Source organism: Oryza glaberrima, chromosome 1 (assembly GCF_000147395.1).
Source record: "Oryza glaberrima chromosome 1, OglaRS2, whole genome shotgun sequence".
Lineage (NCBI taxonomy): Eukaryota > Viridiplantae > Streptophyta > Magnoliopsida > Poales > Poaceae > Oryza > Oryza glaberrima.
Window position 1 is genome coordinate 1,300,277 of NC_068326.1, and position 13,813 is coordinate 1,314,089.

The following is a 13,813-nucleotide window of genomic DNA, read 5'->3' on the forward strand; positions in this document are numbered from 1 at the left end:
AAAAAAAAAAGAAATATATATACAAATTACTATAAAATATCAGATAAATCTATTTTTTAAGTTCAAAATAATTTAAACTTAATCAAGCTAATGATTTTCTCATTTTACATGTTTTACACTTAATCTTCATGTACAATGAACTCAAACAAAGCCAGTGTTGTCGTTGTATGAAAATCAGCCTCACCAATTGATTTCATGAGAAAAAAAATGGAGCAACAAATTTGGCAGGAGTAGCAATGTATCATGTCGTAGTCTGGAAATTTTCTCCGATAAAAACGCCAGAGACTGTTGTCGGCATGATAAAAATCTGTATAAAATTTATGGGCCGAAATTGCCCTCAGCATCACAAGCATCCGGCCCATCCTGATAATCTTGGCCCACTAGCCCAGCCCATGCCACCGCTACGTTACCTTCTCCTCTCGTGCTCTTTCTCCGCCCAATAAATAGCCCACGACCCAACCACTCCGGCGAGGCTGAGCTGACCACCACCGGAGATGGCACTCGCAGCGCCTCTGCTCCGCCTCCGGCTGCTGCCTCTCGCCGCCTTCGTCGCCGTCGTCTCCATCACCGCGGCGCCTCGGCGTGCGGAGGCGTGGGGCAAGCAGGGCCACATCATCGTCTGCAAGATCGCCGAGGTCTCCGCACACCATGGCTTTGCTAATCCCCTTCCTCCTCTCCTCGCACAGCACCTGAAGAGGCTGCAGCTAGAGAGTAACACGGAGTGTTGTACTTGCAGAAGTACCTGTCGGAGAAGGCGGCGGCGGCGGTGGAGGAGCTGCTGCCGGAGTCGGCCGGCGGGGAGCTGTCGACGGTGTGCCCGTGGGCCGACGAGGTGCGATTCCACTACTACTGGTCTCGTCCTCTCCACTACGCCAACACCCCCCAAGTCTGCAACTTCAAGTACTCACGTACGTCTTCACTCACCTCCACAATCTTAGCTTCAAATTTTCTTCTTTTAAGATAACGACTTAATTATAGCTGCAAATGAACGCTGCATTTACAGAATACAAATTGATCGTTCAAAGCGAGCTTAATTGCGCGCCATTTGTTGCAAACTAGGCTGAGCGAGAGAACGCTTTGCGTTATTCTTTTTTTCTCTGTTCATTTCGATCAGTAACAAACAATTAATTAGCACTTCCTCCGTTTCATAATGTAAGACTTTATAGCATTGCTTATATTTATATAAATGTTAATGAATATAGATATATATATATATATATATGTATGTATAGATTCATTAACATCTATATAAATGTTAGCAATACTAAAAAATTTTACAATATGAAACGGATGGAGTAGTAGCAGTAACGTTTTTGGGTTTTTCTTGAGTGTAGAGTGGCTCTGCCCTTCCCAATGTTAGGAGTTATGTTTAGCCGCCGTAGTAGTTTAATTAGCCTTCCTTGCTTCAATTTTTGTTTTGCTTTTTCTCCCTTCCCTTGGCATAAGCCGGTCTGGTGATTACGTTGGGTAACAAAAACTTTTTTTCTTCTTATATATTAACGTGCAATCCTTTTGCGCTAGAAAAAAAAATCAGTAACAGTATGAGCAGCAAGTACGTCAGCGTAGATGCCATTAGCCCATTCTGAATTATTCCCTATCGGATATCCAAATTATACCGGCACGTACTGTTGCTTGTTGGGGAAGACAAACAATCAGAGAAAGAGGTTGAGTAAAGATACACAACTCAAACTCTCATCACAGACAGATTCAGAGTCTCACGGCATCACCAATGATTCGATCCACTAATCTCCTTGTTCCAAACCACAACGAATTCATGTTACATTCAATCAGTAGCTTTCACCATAAAAACCAGACATCTGTCGTAAATCGTAATTGTGCATGTCAAATGAATGTTTAGACTCCAAGGAAGAAAAAAAAGGACATACTAACAACAGGAATCTGACGACTTGATTATAATAATTGCGTGTTCTCTGCTTCTTCTCGTTCTTAATATCTCGAGAAATATCTTCCAAACTTTGTTAGCACGTTCTTATGGGACCAGGAATGTGCCGCTGACAGTCTGACTGAGACAGTCACACATGTGCCCACACAGACCTGTTGTTAATTATTACTAGTATAGTTCAGAGATAATCCTAACCACTGGATATGTTGTTTGTGGTCTTCAATGGAATGATAAAGTTTGCTAATTGGAACAGCTGACCTTAACTGAGGTATACATTAATAATTCAGCATTCCATGGTGAAATCTGCCACTCTGATTAGATGATAGCAGAGATGAGTAGAGCTAAGGCACAAACATTTCTCTGATTTCTGAAACATGAGCTTTACTTTCATCATGGAGTAATCTGCTTGTGGCTCTCAATTATCCAGGGGACTGCCATAATTCTCGTCACCAGCAAGGGATGTGCGTCGTCGGGGCTATCAACAACTACACCGATCAGCTCTACAGCTATGGCGATTCAAAGAGTTCATGTAAGCTTATCTGCAAAACACAGTGCCAAATAGTGCTCTGATTCAGCAGGCAGGACACTGATCCGATGATCTCTGAACATCCATACACATGCACTGATTGATAAACCAGACAACCTGACGGAGAGCCTGATGTTCCTGGCCCACTTCGTCGGCGACGTGCACCAGCCGCTGCACGTCGGCTTCGAGGAAGACGAAGGGGGCAACACCATCAAAGTGCACTGGTACCGGAGGAAGGAAAACCTTCACCATGTCTGTACTGCTTCTCTCATGTCATGTCAACTGAATTATTCAGATCAGCACAAACTGCCATTTTTCACTCACAAGATTTCTGTGTTCATGTGCTGCTTTTACAGGTGTGGGACAACAGCATCATAGAGACGGCCATGAAGGACTTCTATAACAGAAGCTTGGATACCATGGTGGAGGCTCTCAAGATGAACCTCACAGTGAGAGCACAGACATGTAAAATGATTTATCAGTTCAGAAATGCTTTTCCAGTTTCTGATGTTTGTGTAAATTGTAGGATGGATGGTCTGAAGATATCAGTCACTGGGAAAATTGTGGCAACAAAAAGGAAACCTGTGCAAATGAGTAATGATATATCCTGCTCAAACACTTCCACCTGTCTAGTACATTTTTAAAGAGAAATTGACATGCATTGTTTAACTCAATGTCATGCAGCTATGCAATTGAGAGCATACATCTGTCCTGCAATTATGCCTACAAAGATGTTGAGCAAGACATTACTCTAGGAGGTGAGTATACTTCTTTATATCACAGTGGTTGTGACTAAAACTAGTACAAGAAGTCATTTTGGGCTTAGGGCAATAATAATTGGCAAATTCTGCATCCTGGAATACAGATGACTATTTCTACTCTCGGTACCCAATCGTGGAGAAGAGGCTAGCACAGGCCGGCATCAGATTGGCGTTGATACTGAACTGGATATTTGGTGAGGATAAACCAGATGGTAATGTCATACCATTACAAGTTCAGTAAGGGTTATGATCACCAGAAATATTCAGGAGAAATGTTATTTGTTGCTGCCACTCTAATTAGTGGTTGTGCACATATTTTATAAAAAGCACACATACCTATAGTATAGAATTCAAAAATGTAATTGTTGTAATTGCTTATTGGAAAGCACATTTATTTGTAAGAAGCACATAGGCCTAGTACAGCATTCAAAACTGTAAATGCTGTCATTCATGTACAATTGAAAGTAGTCTGTGACAAGAAACACATAAGCCTAGTATAGCATTCATAAATGTAATTGTTGTAATTCCTCTATGTTTGAACAGTGTACCACTTGAATAAGTGTGTTTCAAATCGATTCATTTCCCTCTAATCATCTCATTTCTTTATTTGCAAACATTTAAGAGTTGTCGCTTATCTCTGATCATATTGTCAATTGCACTTTTCTTCATTAGCTACTGAGAAAGTAGAGTACACTAAACCGGTATAGGGATGTTCAGCTGCCAAATCGATTCAATACGTGGGGAAAAACAAGAATCACATTGAACTCGATGTAACACATAGTTAATTGAATAAATTTTATTCATATATGAATCACATAAAAATACACCATCTAAGCAATATGAACCTACATACAATCGATCAATGTGAGCGACCAATTGAACCCGCCAGTACCTTAGTCAGAACGTGAGTCGCGATCCCAATTGGGCAGAAGAGCAGGCACAGAGAAACCGAATGCCTGGTCTCTATGTTGTTCTTGATGCCGTCATGGTACACCTGCCTGCATTGTGATCCCAAAACTCAAGCCATTTTAACAACCTCCTCACACTTGCAACACATACAACCATCATCCATAGGTACACTACTACACACATGAATCAAGAATTTGCTCACCTTGCGGCGAAGAGGTCGACGGCTAGGAGGTGGATCCAGGCGGAGGCGACGGTCATCTCGCTGGCGAACATCCTGACGATCCCCGTCAACTGCGCAGGAGAAGAGAAAGGTTGAGAGAATGCTAGTGATCATGGAGTGCAGAGTGGTGTCACTGATTGATTGACTGACCTCGGGGAGCCAGTACTTGCTGGCGAACATGGCGCGTAGGGTGTCGGGAGTCCAGGATAGGTAGAGCAGGTAGGCGTAGAGGATGCCGAGGGCGACGTACGGCGCGCTGCTATCCACGGCACGCTTGGTCTGCGCCAGCACAGAGAAAGATTAGAGGAGCTAGTGAGAGCAATTCGATTGTGTGTGTGTGGGTTGGAGGATTGAGGAATTCTTACGACGTCGGCGTTGGGGGCGACGACCATGAGAGTGTAGAAAGGGAGGACGGCGATGGTGCCCCAGGTGAAGGCGGAGCTGGCAATCTGAGACGACGCCATCCCTGCTCCTCACAACCAATCCATGGCGAAATTCGTCAGTCAGTCCTACACCAATCAGTTGTGGTAGAGCTAGAATTGAATGGGGCCGCAGAGGCGTTACATGCGCGAGGCCGGAACAGAGGCGCCCTGCCGCGGGCGGGGACGGCGGGGCGGGAGACCGCGGCGAGCTCCGGCCGGAGAGGGCGCGCCGCCCACGCCGACGCTGCGCCGGCGCCGCTTCCCGTGCGGAGCTGGCCACCGGGCAGCACCACCGGGCGCTGCTGCCTCAGCGCCAGTGGCGCAGCCACGCCAACCTGCAGCAGCAAATCAAGAACTGAAGCTACCGCAACTCCGCAAGTGCCAAGATTGACTGAGTCATGTGTTACCGGCTACGTACCCGAGCGGCGGAGGAGAGGAGGAGGAGAGCCGCCATTGCAGGGGAGGAAGCGAGCAGGAGCAGCGGGGAGGCGGAGGAGGGGAAAAGGCCATTACCAGTGGCTGGCTCACCCTTTGTACTAGTAGGTCCTAGCTGTTGCTGTGGCGCCGCTCCGGCCACCACTCTCACTGGTGTAGGTGTAGTAGCTGTTGTTGCCTTCCCATGGTCGGCCCGGGTGGTGGGCGGCGGCCGGGGCCCGCCACGGTCGAGGTTGGCCGTCGACGCGTGGTCGCCACCAACGACCAGTGTCCACGTTATTGATCACCAACAAAGCAAGAAGAGAGATCGTGCTGCTGCTGCTGCTGCTGCTTCGGTCGCGCCCGAGTCAACTGGCCTTGGTACGAAGGAATGAGAGCGTACAGAGACAGGCTGGCCCGCGGCCATGTGCCATGTGCCATGTGCCGCCGCCCTCACTTTGCCGGCGATCTCCTCCTCCTGCCCTCGATCCGTCTCCGTCACCGGCCGCCGCTGTGTCGACACGTCACTCACACGGCTTCCTCACTTTCACCACTTGCAACCACAGAGTAAAACACTTCACACTCCTATAGGAATGATTGGTACAACCATCCAACATCATAACCAACAAGTATAGGATGATTGGTACACCACAACATAGCAGGATATGATATCATCAACACCAACAAGTACAGATGATTCAGCAATAATATCACACATGGCATGTTGGTAAAAGCAAACAAGATTCAGAAGAAAAAGGAAAAACAAAAGAAGCAAAAATGTTTCTCATCATCTGAGATGCTGCAGATGCAGAAAAACGAGATAGAGCAAAGGTGGTGTTAGTCCTCAGGCCGAACCATTTGGCCCAACCTTTCCTTCTTCTTCTGACCGATCAGTCTAACCCGATTAAAACTTTTTAACTCTCTATCTCTGCAAAGTTGCTTGCATCTCCCCCCAACTACGGGCTTGGGAAAAGATGCGAAAAAGGTAACTGTATTCTTTTCTAGGATCTATCCCTTCTTATTAGCCTTCTTCATTCACTCCTAGAATCTTCACTTCATCTCCTTTGGATTCTCTGTATAAGCTTTTATCAACTGCTGGACAAATATACTTCTAGAACGACAGGTGAGACGCCACCATGGCCTGGAGCTTGTCCCAGTCGGATGGGATCTCCAGGTTAGGAGATAGCACAAAGCCTGCGGCAACAGCAAGCGTGATAACCAGCAGGCTGCCCTTCAGGCAGGCTCCGCCGCGGCTCAACCTTCCAAGGATCTCCTTGGAATACTTGTCCGCGGCCTTGATAGATGCCTGCTTTCCAGAGTCCGTTGCTGCTTCTAGGGCCGCCTCATTCTGCAATTGCAACCAATTGCACATATTACTACGGAGTACAAATACCTAGGGGTATGTGAACAGCTAAAGGTGGTGGTGTCAAACAAGTTTACTTGCTTTTGCATGTCCTTAAGAGTTGTGGCACCTTGATTTCCATTTTATCAAAAAAAAAAAAAGGAGGTAACGCCATTTATCCCAAACTAATTGTGCTATCAAGAAGCTCTCTTTTTGTCATGAATCAGAATTCACTAGTCATACAGAATTTTACTACTATGCAAAGGATAGCATCACATTGCATATACATAAGAATGAAACAAACATCATAAACAGTCAAACAAAACAAGTAATGCAACAGGGACATATCATACCTTAGTCCTTAAGTTCTTCAGAGTCACCTTAAGAGATTCAGCACTGAGCTTATGAGACAGCTCGCTCCATTTTGTAACTATAGTGCTAAGGACTACAACACTGGCTTCAACATTTTCAGGATGAAGTCTTTCCTGCAAATCAGAATTAAGAAAACTTCAGTTGCAACATTCTCACTTGGTGTTATAAAGGCAGACAGACAAAGATTACTCACCCACAGCTTGTAGGACTCTGCATTTTGAGTCAGGCACCAAATGAATACACCAGCAGACTCCCCGGTGAGGTCAGCGTTATCTGAACATAATGTGCAATAATGCATCAACTCAGAGTTGCAAAACAAAGGTAACAAGCTCTATATAGAAAGAGAGGTTAGGGTGAAAAAGGATGACAGCTCACTTTCTTGCATTGCTTTCACACACAATGGCAAAAGCTGCTGTGCTGCTTGTTTCACGGTTTTTGAGCCAGGAGGACCAGCAAGGGCCAACTCCTTGATTGTTGGGTAGGCTGCTTCAAACCTCTCTGTAGCCTAAAGAGTTCCATATGATGACCAGAAGTCAGAACATCATCGCATATCAAAATTTCAGCAAACAGGAGGGAAGAATTAAGAACAAACCTTTACACGAGCGCTGGAAACAGGAAATGCAGCTCTCATGAACAGATCAAATGTAACAGGGGGAATCAGGCGTTCCCCCTTTCTAACAGCACCATTCAGTAAGATGCCTCGAGCTTTGGGGGCAGACAAAATTCTGCACGTGAAATATCAAAAAAGATTATGCATATAAATACTTATGATATATATCAGAAAACAGAAAAACAGCTCTAGATTCTTAATCAGGTTTAAGTTGAGCCATACCTTTCGAGCAACTGCAGAACTAAATCTCTCGTCTGGGGATTCCCACTTGGCTTAGCACACAGTGTGGGAAACAGGAAATGAGCCCAACAAAACATTCCAGTCACTAGGTCACCTTGAGATGCCTATGATACATCACGCAAGAGATATTTTTTATGAAAATATAAAATGATAGTATGGAGCACTGAAAATAATTAGCACCATTCAGAACAAGTAAGAGCACAGCAGGGAAAATATACCTGAGCAATAACCCAAACAATGATTGGAAGCTTTTCCTGCCCAAGATACTTATTGTTTCCCATTATTTTTGGCAGGACGTTTGTTAGTACCTCTGGTTTCCTTCTTACAGTCAAGGCAAGCACAACAAATATTGCAACCTGAACAGAGCAATAGTCATTTAAAAACTATAAACCAACTTGAAAACAAGATAGAACCATCCATAATTACAATCACAGGTCCGATAAGCAAGTGTGAATTATGGCAGTCAGATTATTAGATTATTAGATTTTAGGTTTTATCATATCTACCACCATGCAATCTTCAGGGCCCTAAAACAGAAAAAAAAAAGTTTAATCTCCTTCATGAACACCTTACATAAAGTAGGACTTGAATATTCTGTCATCAAAATGCAGTTCTTCTTAGAATTTATATAAACTTTTTAGCAATTGTGGTGATCCATAGATCGGAGTAATAAACTAATACAAATGATCGAATCGAATCGAATCTGCTTATTATCTTACTTCTTGTGAGGAAGTGTTAAAAGCAATGAGAAAAGGCTAAACTAATTGAATTACACAATCAGAAACATTCACATCTATCTAAAGTAAATGGTATTGACAAGCACAAGCTTCCAGCAATGCAGGATGTGAGCAAATTGTTCATATAATATTTCAATTGCAAAGCCTACATTTTTTTTTCTCATTGCAAGGTTGTTGCTTCATTAGATGACAGCATTAGCGCTAGGCTCAGTTGATGTGAATACAATATAGGACATATCTCAAATATAAAACGCATGCTATTTCCATCTTGTAGAGCATTTTTATGCTGCTTTACATCACAAGTCCATGATACCATGCAGAGGCTTGTATAGTGAGAGTTAAGTCGTGATGGAACAAGGACTACCTGGGCCCTTGGAGTTTGCTGTGCGGCCTTCTTTGAACCCTTAGCGCCTACTGCTTGACCTGACAGTTCAGACATGATGCTGTCTATGCACCACATGACAAAGTCTCCCAGGGCATCAGGAGATCTCTGATTGATCCAGTCACTCGCAGTGTTGCGAACTGGTTCAGGAATATGGCACAAGGGAATCTGCACAATATATTAACTAGTTAGATGCAAATCTAAAAATAGAGAGACACAGAAATAAAGGGACATTTTCATGCTTATAAAATCAAAACAGAAGTACTAGAATCCATTAATACACTGAATTATTAATTGCACGAGTATGTGTCGTTTCTTTTCTGGAATGAAACATATTGCATATTTATCAAGCAATCGCTTCCGATTTATTAGAGGCTAAGAAATTCCATGCTAATCCAATTAATGTGTACCCTGATACACCCATTTACTCCTCATACTACAATCCGCACCAACCCCCCACCTTCCAAATTAACTTGCCTCCACGCCTCCCCCTTTCAGAGCAGAAAATGGAAGGAACTGAACACAATACCATGTCACAAATACAGAAAGATTTTTGGACAATGCGGATTTCAGGTAAACCGTTAAATGTAAACTCAAGTTGTTGCAGTAATTGCATTGAACTTATCCAGCTGTATCCTGTTATACATGAATAATCGTGTTCGGAAATAATTTGTTTTAATTGATAATGCATCCACAGGGTGAGCAGAAATAGCATAACCATCCTTAAAACTAGCATACTTGACAAGCACGTTTACAGCGACGTCAAGTCTGCAAATAATTCGAATAATATTACTGGCAGTAACCAAAAGCAGCATTAGCATTTCACAACTCAATGATGACGATGCATGAATCAGTATCAATGTTCATGCACAACCATTAATTTTCGTAAAATTTGTAAGTAGATACAAGAAAAAGATCATAAGAACTTAACAATCCGATAAACCGCAGTAACATTTCATATGTGATGCAAGTGAATCACCCTATAAACTGCAATTGCCTTTTTATATCTGGTCCAAATGCAATATCTCTATGCGTAAAAGAGTTAGGACAACTCTAGTAACTCACATCAACCATCTTGGACACTAGTGATTCCTTGAACATCTTCGCCCAGGGGAACTGGGCGGCGCTCACGCTTGCAAATGACCTGCCAAAGTAGTCGGCGAACCGCATGAGCTGAATATCCTGCTGGTTCTCGTAAGATTCCTGCACACAGAACAGAGGGTTAGAATCTGCGGAACAAAACAGAAAAGAGCTATGACACGTTAAAAGATCTAATAGTTGCACCAAAACCCCCATGCTTTCCAAGATCCCAAGATCCCGTGTTTTTACATCAAGGAGATCCCAACTTTCTGGTACGACCAGAATTTTCCTCCATCTTAATCGAAAACTAGTAGACACCCAACATTTTGTCGGAATTTTGAAAAAACCCGAACGATCCGGCACTAAACCCTCATCAGATCCGATCCTTAACAAAAAGACAAAAATATGATCCAGTCCAAACAAGTCGAGATCTGACAATTTCCGAAGAGGAATTCCGCGAAACAGGACGGGTATTACCGAGATCTGCACGAGATGCGCCGCGAGGTTCTCGGCGTCGATCAGAGCGGCCGCCTCGGCGACCGTCACCTTGGGCTTCTTCGGCTTCTTCACCTTGGGCTTCTTCACCTCCCCCTCGGGGCGAGTCGCCTGCGCCTCGTCGGAGTCGTCGTCGTCGTCAGAGTACGCGGAGGCCGTGGCGGCGGCGATCCGCGCGGCGTCGGGGTCGGCCGCGTCCCTGGCGGCCAGGAGCGCGCGGTGGCGCTTCTCGGCGTTCCTGTCGACGGCCTCGAACACGTTGACCTTGCCGCCGCCGTTGGGCAGGAACCCCAGATCGGGAGCAGCCGCGGAGGGCAGCGCCGCCGCCCCCTGCTTGCGGTGGCGCTTGGGGTAGGTGACCTTCTGCCACCCGTGCGAGGGGTCGGCGACCACGGCGTCCATCGCGGAGGAGGAGGAGGATGAGCCGGCGAGGTCGTCCATGGCCATGGCGAGTCGAGGTGGGCTTCGTGGAGGCGAGTCGAGGCGAGAGCGATGAGATGAGCGAGTTGCGCGAGGAGAAGAGGAGACGCGGGGGATTTTATTCCCGTCGACCCGAACGCGAGGGCGAGGCGTGTGTAAAATCTCGCTGGTTTTCTGTGTGCTGCCTGCGCCACCTCTGTGTCTACTACCCACTTTGGTGTCACGTTTGTTTCGGGCTCTTCTCTCTCTTTTTTTTTTCTCCTTTTCCGATGTAATGTAATCTTCTTCCCCGAGTTCTTGTTGGATTATTTTTTTCTCACTTTTTTTTTTGCTGCTGCTCCTTTTTTATTCAGGTGAGATACCTCTGGATGGATTCTGTTAGACCATGATGATGTGGATGTGAGTATACTTGTAAATGGATGGGATAATATTGTTGTATATATATGGCACTATGAGCGCATTTTTGTCTGTCGGACATATTGTTAGGTTTCACCGGTTTACCTTCTCACATGTTAATAAAAAAGCTAGAGATTTATTTTTTGGCTAACGAATAGCGTAAATATAAATGTGGATATAAGTTATGGTATCTCAGTATTGGATAATACGATGCGTGGCATTACTAGTTTTCTCCTCGTTCTTACCCCTTATAAAATACTAAGCAGTTTTAATTATGGGCGGGTGAAATGTATGATTCTGACGTGAATTGCATGACATGCAAAAAAAAAAAATTATCGTACGTTAATATTGCGATAAACGGTATATGGATTTTTTTTAACTAGTGGTAAATACATGAAGCGATATGTGAACATATGGTTGAATGTCAAATTACCTATCATTAATATATAGGTGGAAGTTGTTGGAAGTCTATTAGTACTACTAGAGATGAGAGATATGATGTTGACCTACTGTGATGTGTCATAATAGTTGGCATGCCTCACTTTCCTATAGCAATATTGATTTGTCCAATTTTACAATACATCGTGTGTGTTTATTGATTATTTATTATTAAGAAATGGTAATGTTGAAAAGAGTTATTCCTTCATGTATAGCTAACAGAGTTCTCTACGCAATGCTATGATATAAGTACAATTGTACTTGATATACATTTTTACTTATAAATAGCACATCGTGCCACCTTTATCTCATAACGAGGGTTCTCCACTGTTTTTTTTTTCCTTTTTTCAATGTTGTAGTTGTCCCTGACTTCTTATTAAATTCTGATATTGTTATGTGGAGTAGCTCTATTTCAATCCTGTTGTACTTCGAAGATATAGATAGACATAATGAGAATGATCATATCAACGATAAAAATCATAAATGACACAATAGATGCATACATTTTTGCATATTCGTCTTTGATAAGTTCCACGAGTTTACCTTTTTAATCTTGGCGCAAATACACAACGCAACATAAAATTTCCATGTGGTCAATAGCACTTTGATCTTATCCCACCTTATCATAGTGTATTGATTTATACTATATATGTAGTACTGGTATACTTATGATCTACCTAAATTGTCCACATGATATTATCAAGGGACAGATATTTCCATATCACACATAATTAATTTATTAGAATAAAGTTGATTTGTCAGATTTTCTTTTTTAGCTTTGCGGATGGATATGACGCATCATGGTCAGATAAGATCAGAAAGGGCAGCTGCAAATGCAATGACATCATCCCCGGACCGCACCTACTACTCTGCCTCTCTCTGCAGAGACCGCCAGTCCACGTGTGCAAATGTGTTGGGCCATCTCTGAATTGGATCAAGGCCCATAACTCTCGACTGGTCAGATAGGCCCATTTCAACGTAACGACTTTGTTGGGCCGAATGAGAGTTGGGCCGAGGAGGACATTGCGAATTTATTAGGCAACCAACTAACCAACCAACCAGTAACAGTATTCTGATTCTCCATGAACCATCTCCATCACTGACAGAAGAAGTGTCAAGGACGCTATGGAAGTCTGTCCGTCCATGTGCTGCTCCAGCAAGCACAGGACGCCTTTTTTTGTTTCGACGAAAAAATCTGAAAGAAAAGGCCAACGTCAACATTGACATGCTCGTTTTTCTTTCTTTTTTTTTTTCTGGAAGAGGATAACAAAGTCTTATCAGCAGTTTTGTTTCTGTTCCGCAGCAACGAAACTTCGATGCTCCATCTGTACAGAGAAAGGACCATTTGGGTACCTGGATTGGACAAAAACAGATTTGGTTTCGGCTTTAAAAAATACTCCTATCATGTGGGCTTAAAACTAACATGGCACTTTTCTGCGGATTACTTGCTAAGAATACCTTAAAAAAAAGAATTTACTTCTATTTTTTAGATGCCTTCTTCAAAGCTCTTTGTCAAGCTTATTTACCAATATATATATTTTTTATATTTATAATCACTTAGATAATCCACTATAAACATACGGATCTGTTCAAAAACTTAACCAAGTGGATCATCCTCAACTCATGATGATTTTCAGCTGCTTAACACAAGTTCTGTCCTTAGGCTATTTTGTTTTCGCAGCAATAATAGGATGTGTTTATGGGGGTTTTCTTTTTTGTTGGTGGCATACTTCTGCACATATTTTGGGGTTGTTTGAAAGTGTTGGATATAGCTGTTGTAGCAGCCAGCCAACACGGTTACAGGCTTGCAGCCAGCGAGTTGTTATGAAACGTGCATCAAAGCTCATTAAAAGAATGCCGTAGCGGCTATACGATGTACATTCAAATGTTGCGTCGAGAGTCCGTGCTGTGTAGTTGTAGTTCAAAACGTTGTAGCAAGCACTTTTAAATAGCCCCAAGGTAATAAATTTTTATCACTCAATAATAAATTAGTATGTTATCAAATTGTTGGCATGTTGTATAATTTGTCTCGCGTATCACTTACCATATATACACTTTATGACACTTGCTGCACTTTAATTCCACCCATACATCAATTAGACTACCGCTAACAAAACACCACATGCACCAAAACCTTAATCGCCAT

General features: G+C 43.3%; 3 protein-coding genes across 3 annotated transcripts; 1 reads left to right on the forward strand and 2 right to left on the reverse strand.

Annotated features, from left to right (window-relative positions):
• The first annotated feature begins 483 nt into the window (after positions 1-483).
• On the forward strand, positions 484-3,794 carry LOC127772701 (endonuclease 2-like). Its single transcript, XM_052298657.1, has 8 exons — positions 484-635; positions 737-908; positions 2,331-2,432; positions 2,542-2,681; positions 2,786-2,878; positions 2,956-3,023; positions 3,114-3,187; positions 3,295-3,794. Exons 1-8 carry the CDS (start codon positions 495-497, stop codon positions 3,429-3,431), a joined length of 927 nt encoding a protein of 308 aa, XP_052154617.1. The 5' UTR covers positions 484-494; the 3' UTR covers positions 3,432-3,794.
• Positions 3,795-3,961: 167 nt separating this feature from the next.
• On the reverse strand, positions 3,962-5,651 carry LOC127772713 (protein MAO HUZI 4, chloroplastic). Its single transcript, XM_052298669.1, has 6 exons — positions 5,160-5,651; positions 4,884-5,076; positions 4,685-4,785; positions 4,470-4,598; positions 4,302-4,390; positions 3,962-4,188 (listed from the first exon to the last, which is right to left on the reverse strand). The coding sequence occupies exons 1-6, from the start codon at positions 5,193-5,195 to the stop codon at positions 4,050-4,052; spliced, it is 687 nt and encodes a 228-aa protein (XP_052154629.1). The 5' UTR covers positions 5,196-5,651; the 3' UTR covers positions 3,962-4,049.
• Positions 5,652-5,911: 260 nt separating this feature from the next.
• LOC127772691 (uncharacterized) lies at positions 5,912-10,992 on the reverse strand. Its single transcript, XM_052298647.1, has 10 exons — positions 10,396-10,992; positions 9,904-10,041; positions 8,821-9,006; positions 7,938-8,075; positions 7,702-7,823; positions 7,462-7,594; positions 7,245-7,374; positions 7,063-7,142; positions 6,851-6,982; positions 5,912-6,503 (listed from the first exon to the last, which is right to left on the reverse strand). Exons 1-10 carry the CDS (start codon positions 10,858-10,860, stop codon positions 6,267-6,269), a joined length of 1,761 nt encoding a protein of 586 aa, XP_052154607.1. The 5' UTR covers positions 10,861-10,992; the 3' UTR covers positions 5,912-6,266.
• Between the last annotated feature and the right edge of the window lie 2,821 nt (positions 10,993-13,813).

Excerpts from the sequence above, each read along its gene's own strand:
- LOC127772701 (XM_052298657.1), top strand. The coding sequence starts at position 495 with ATGGCACTCGCAGCGCCTCTGCTCCGCCTCCGGCTGCTGCCTCTCGCC. Across the intron at positions 909-2,330 it reads CTGCAACTTCAAGTACTCAC|GGGACTGCCATAATTCTCGT; the intron begins GTACGTCTTCAC and ends TCAATTATCCAG. Across the intron at positions 2,879-2,955 it reads CTCTCAAGATGAACCTCACA|GATGGATGGTCTGAAGATAT; the intron begins GTGAGAGCACAG and ends TGTAAATTGTAG.
- LOC127772691 (XM_052298647.1), bottom strand. The coding sequence starts at position 10,860 with ATGGCCATGGACGACCTCGCCGGCTCATCCTCCTCCTCCTCCGCGATG. Across the intron at positions 7,143-7,244 it reads TGTGAAAGCAATGCAAGAAA|ATAACGCTGACCTCACCGGG; the intron begins GTGAGCTGTCAT and ends CATTATGTTCAG. Across the intron at positions 6,504-6,850 it reads TGAAGAACTTAAGGACTAAG|AATGAGGCGGCCCTAGAAGC; the intron begins GTATGATATGTC and ends TTGCAATTGCAG.
- LOC127772713 (XM_052298669.1), bottom strand. The coding sequence starts at position 5,195 with ATGGCGGCTCTCCTCCTCCTCTCCTCCGCCGCTCGG. Across the intron at positions 4,786-4,883 it reads TCTGTTCCGGCCTCGCGCAT|GGATGGCGTCGTCTCAGATT; the intron begins GTAACGCCTCTG and ends TGTGAGGAGCAG. Across the intron at positions 4,391-4,469 it reads GCAAGTACTGGCTCCCCGAG|TTGACGGGGATCGTCAGGAT; the intron begins GTCAGTCAATCA and ends TCTCCTGCGCAG.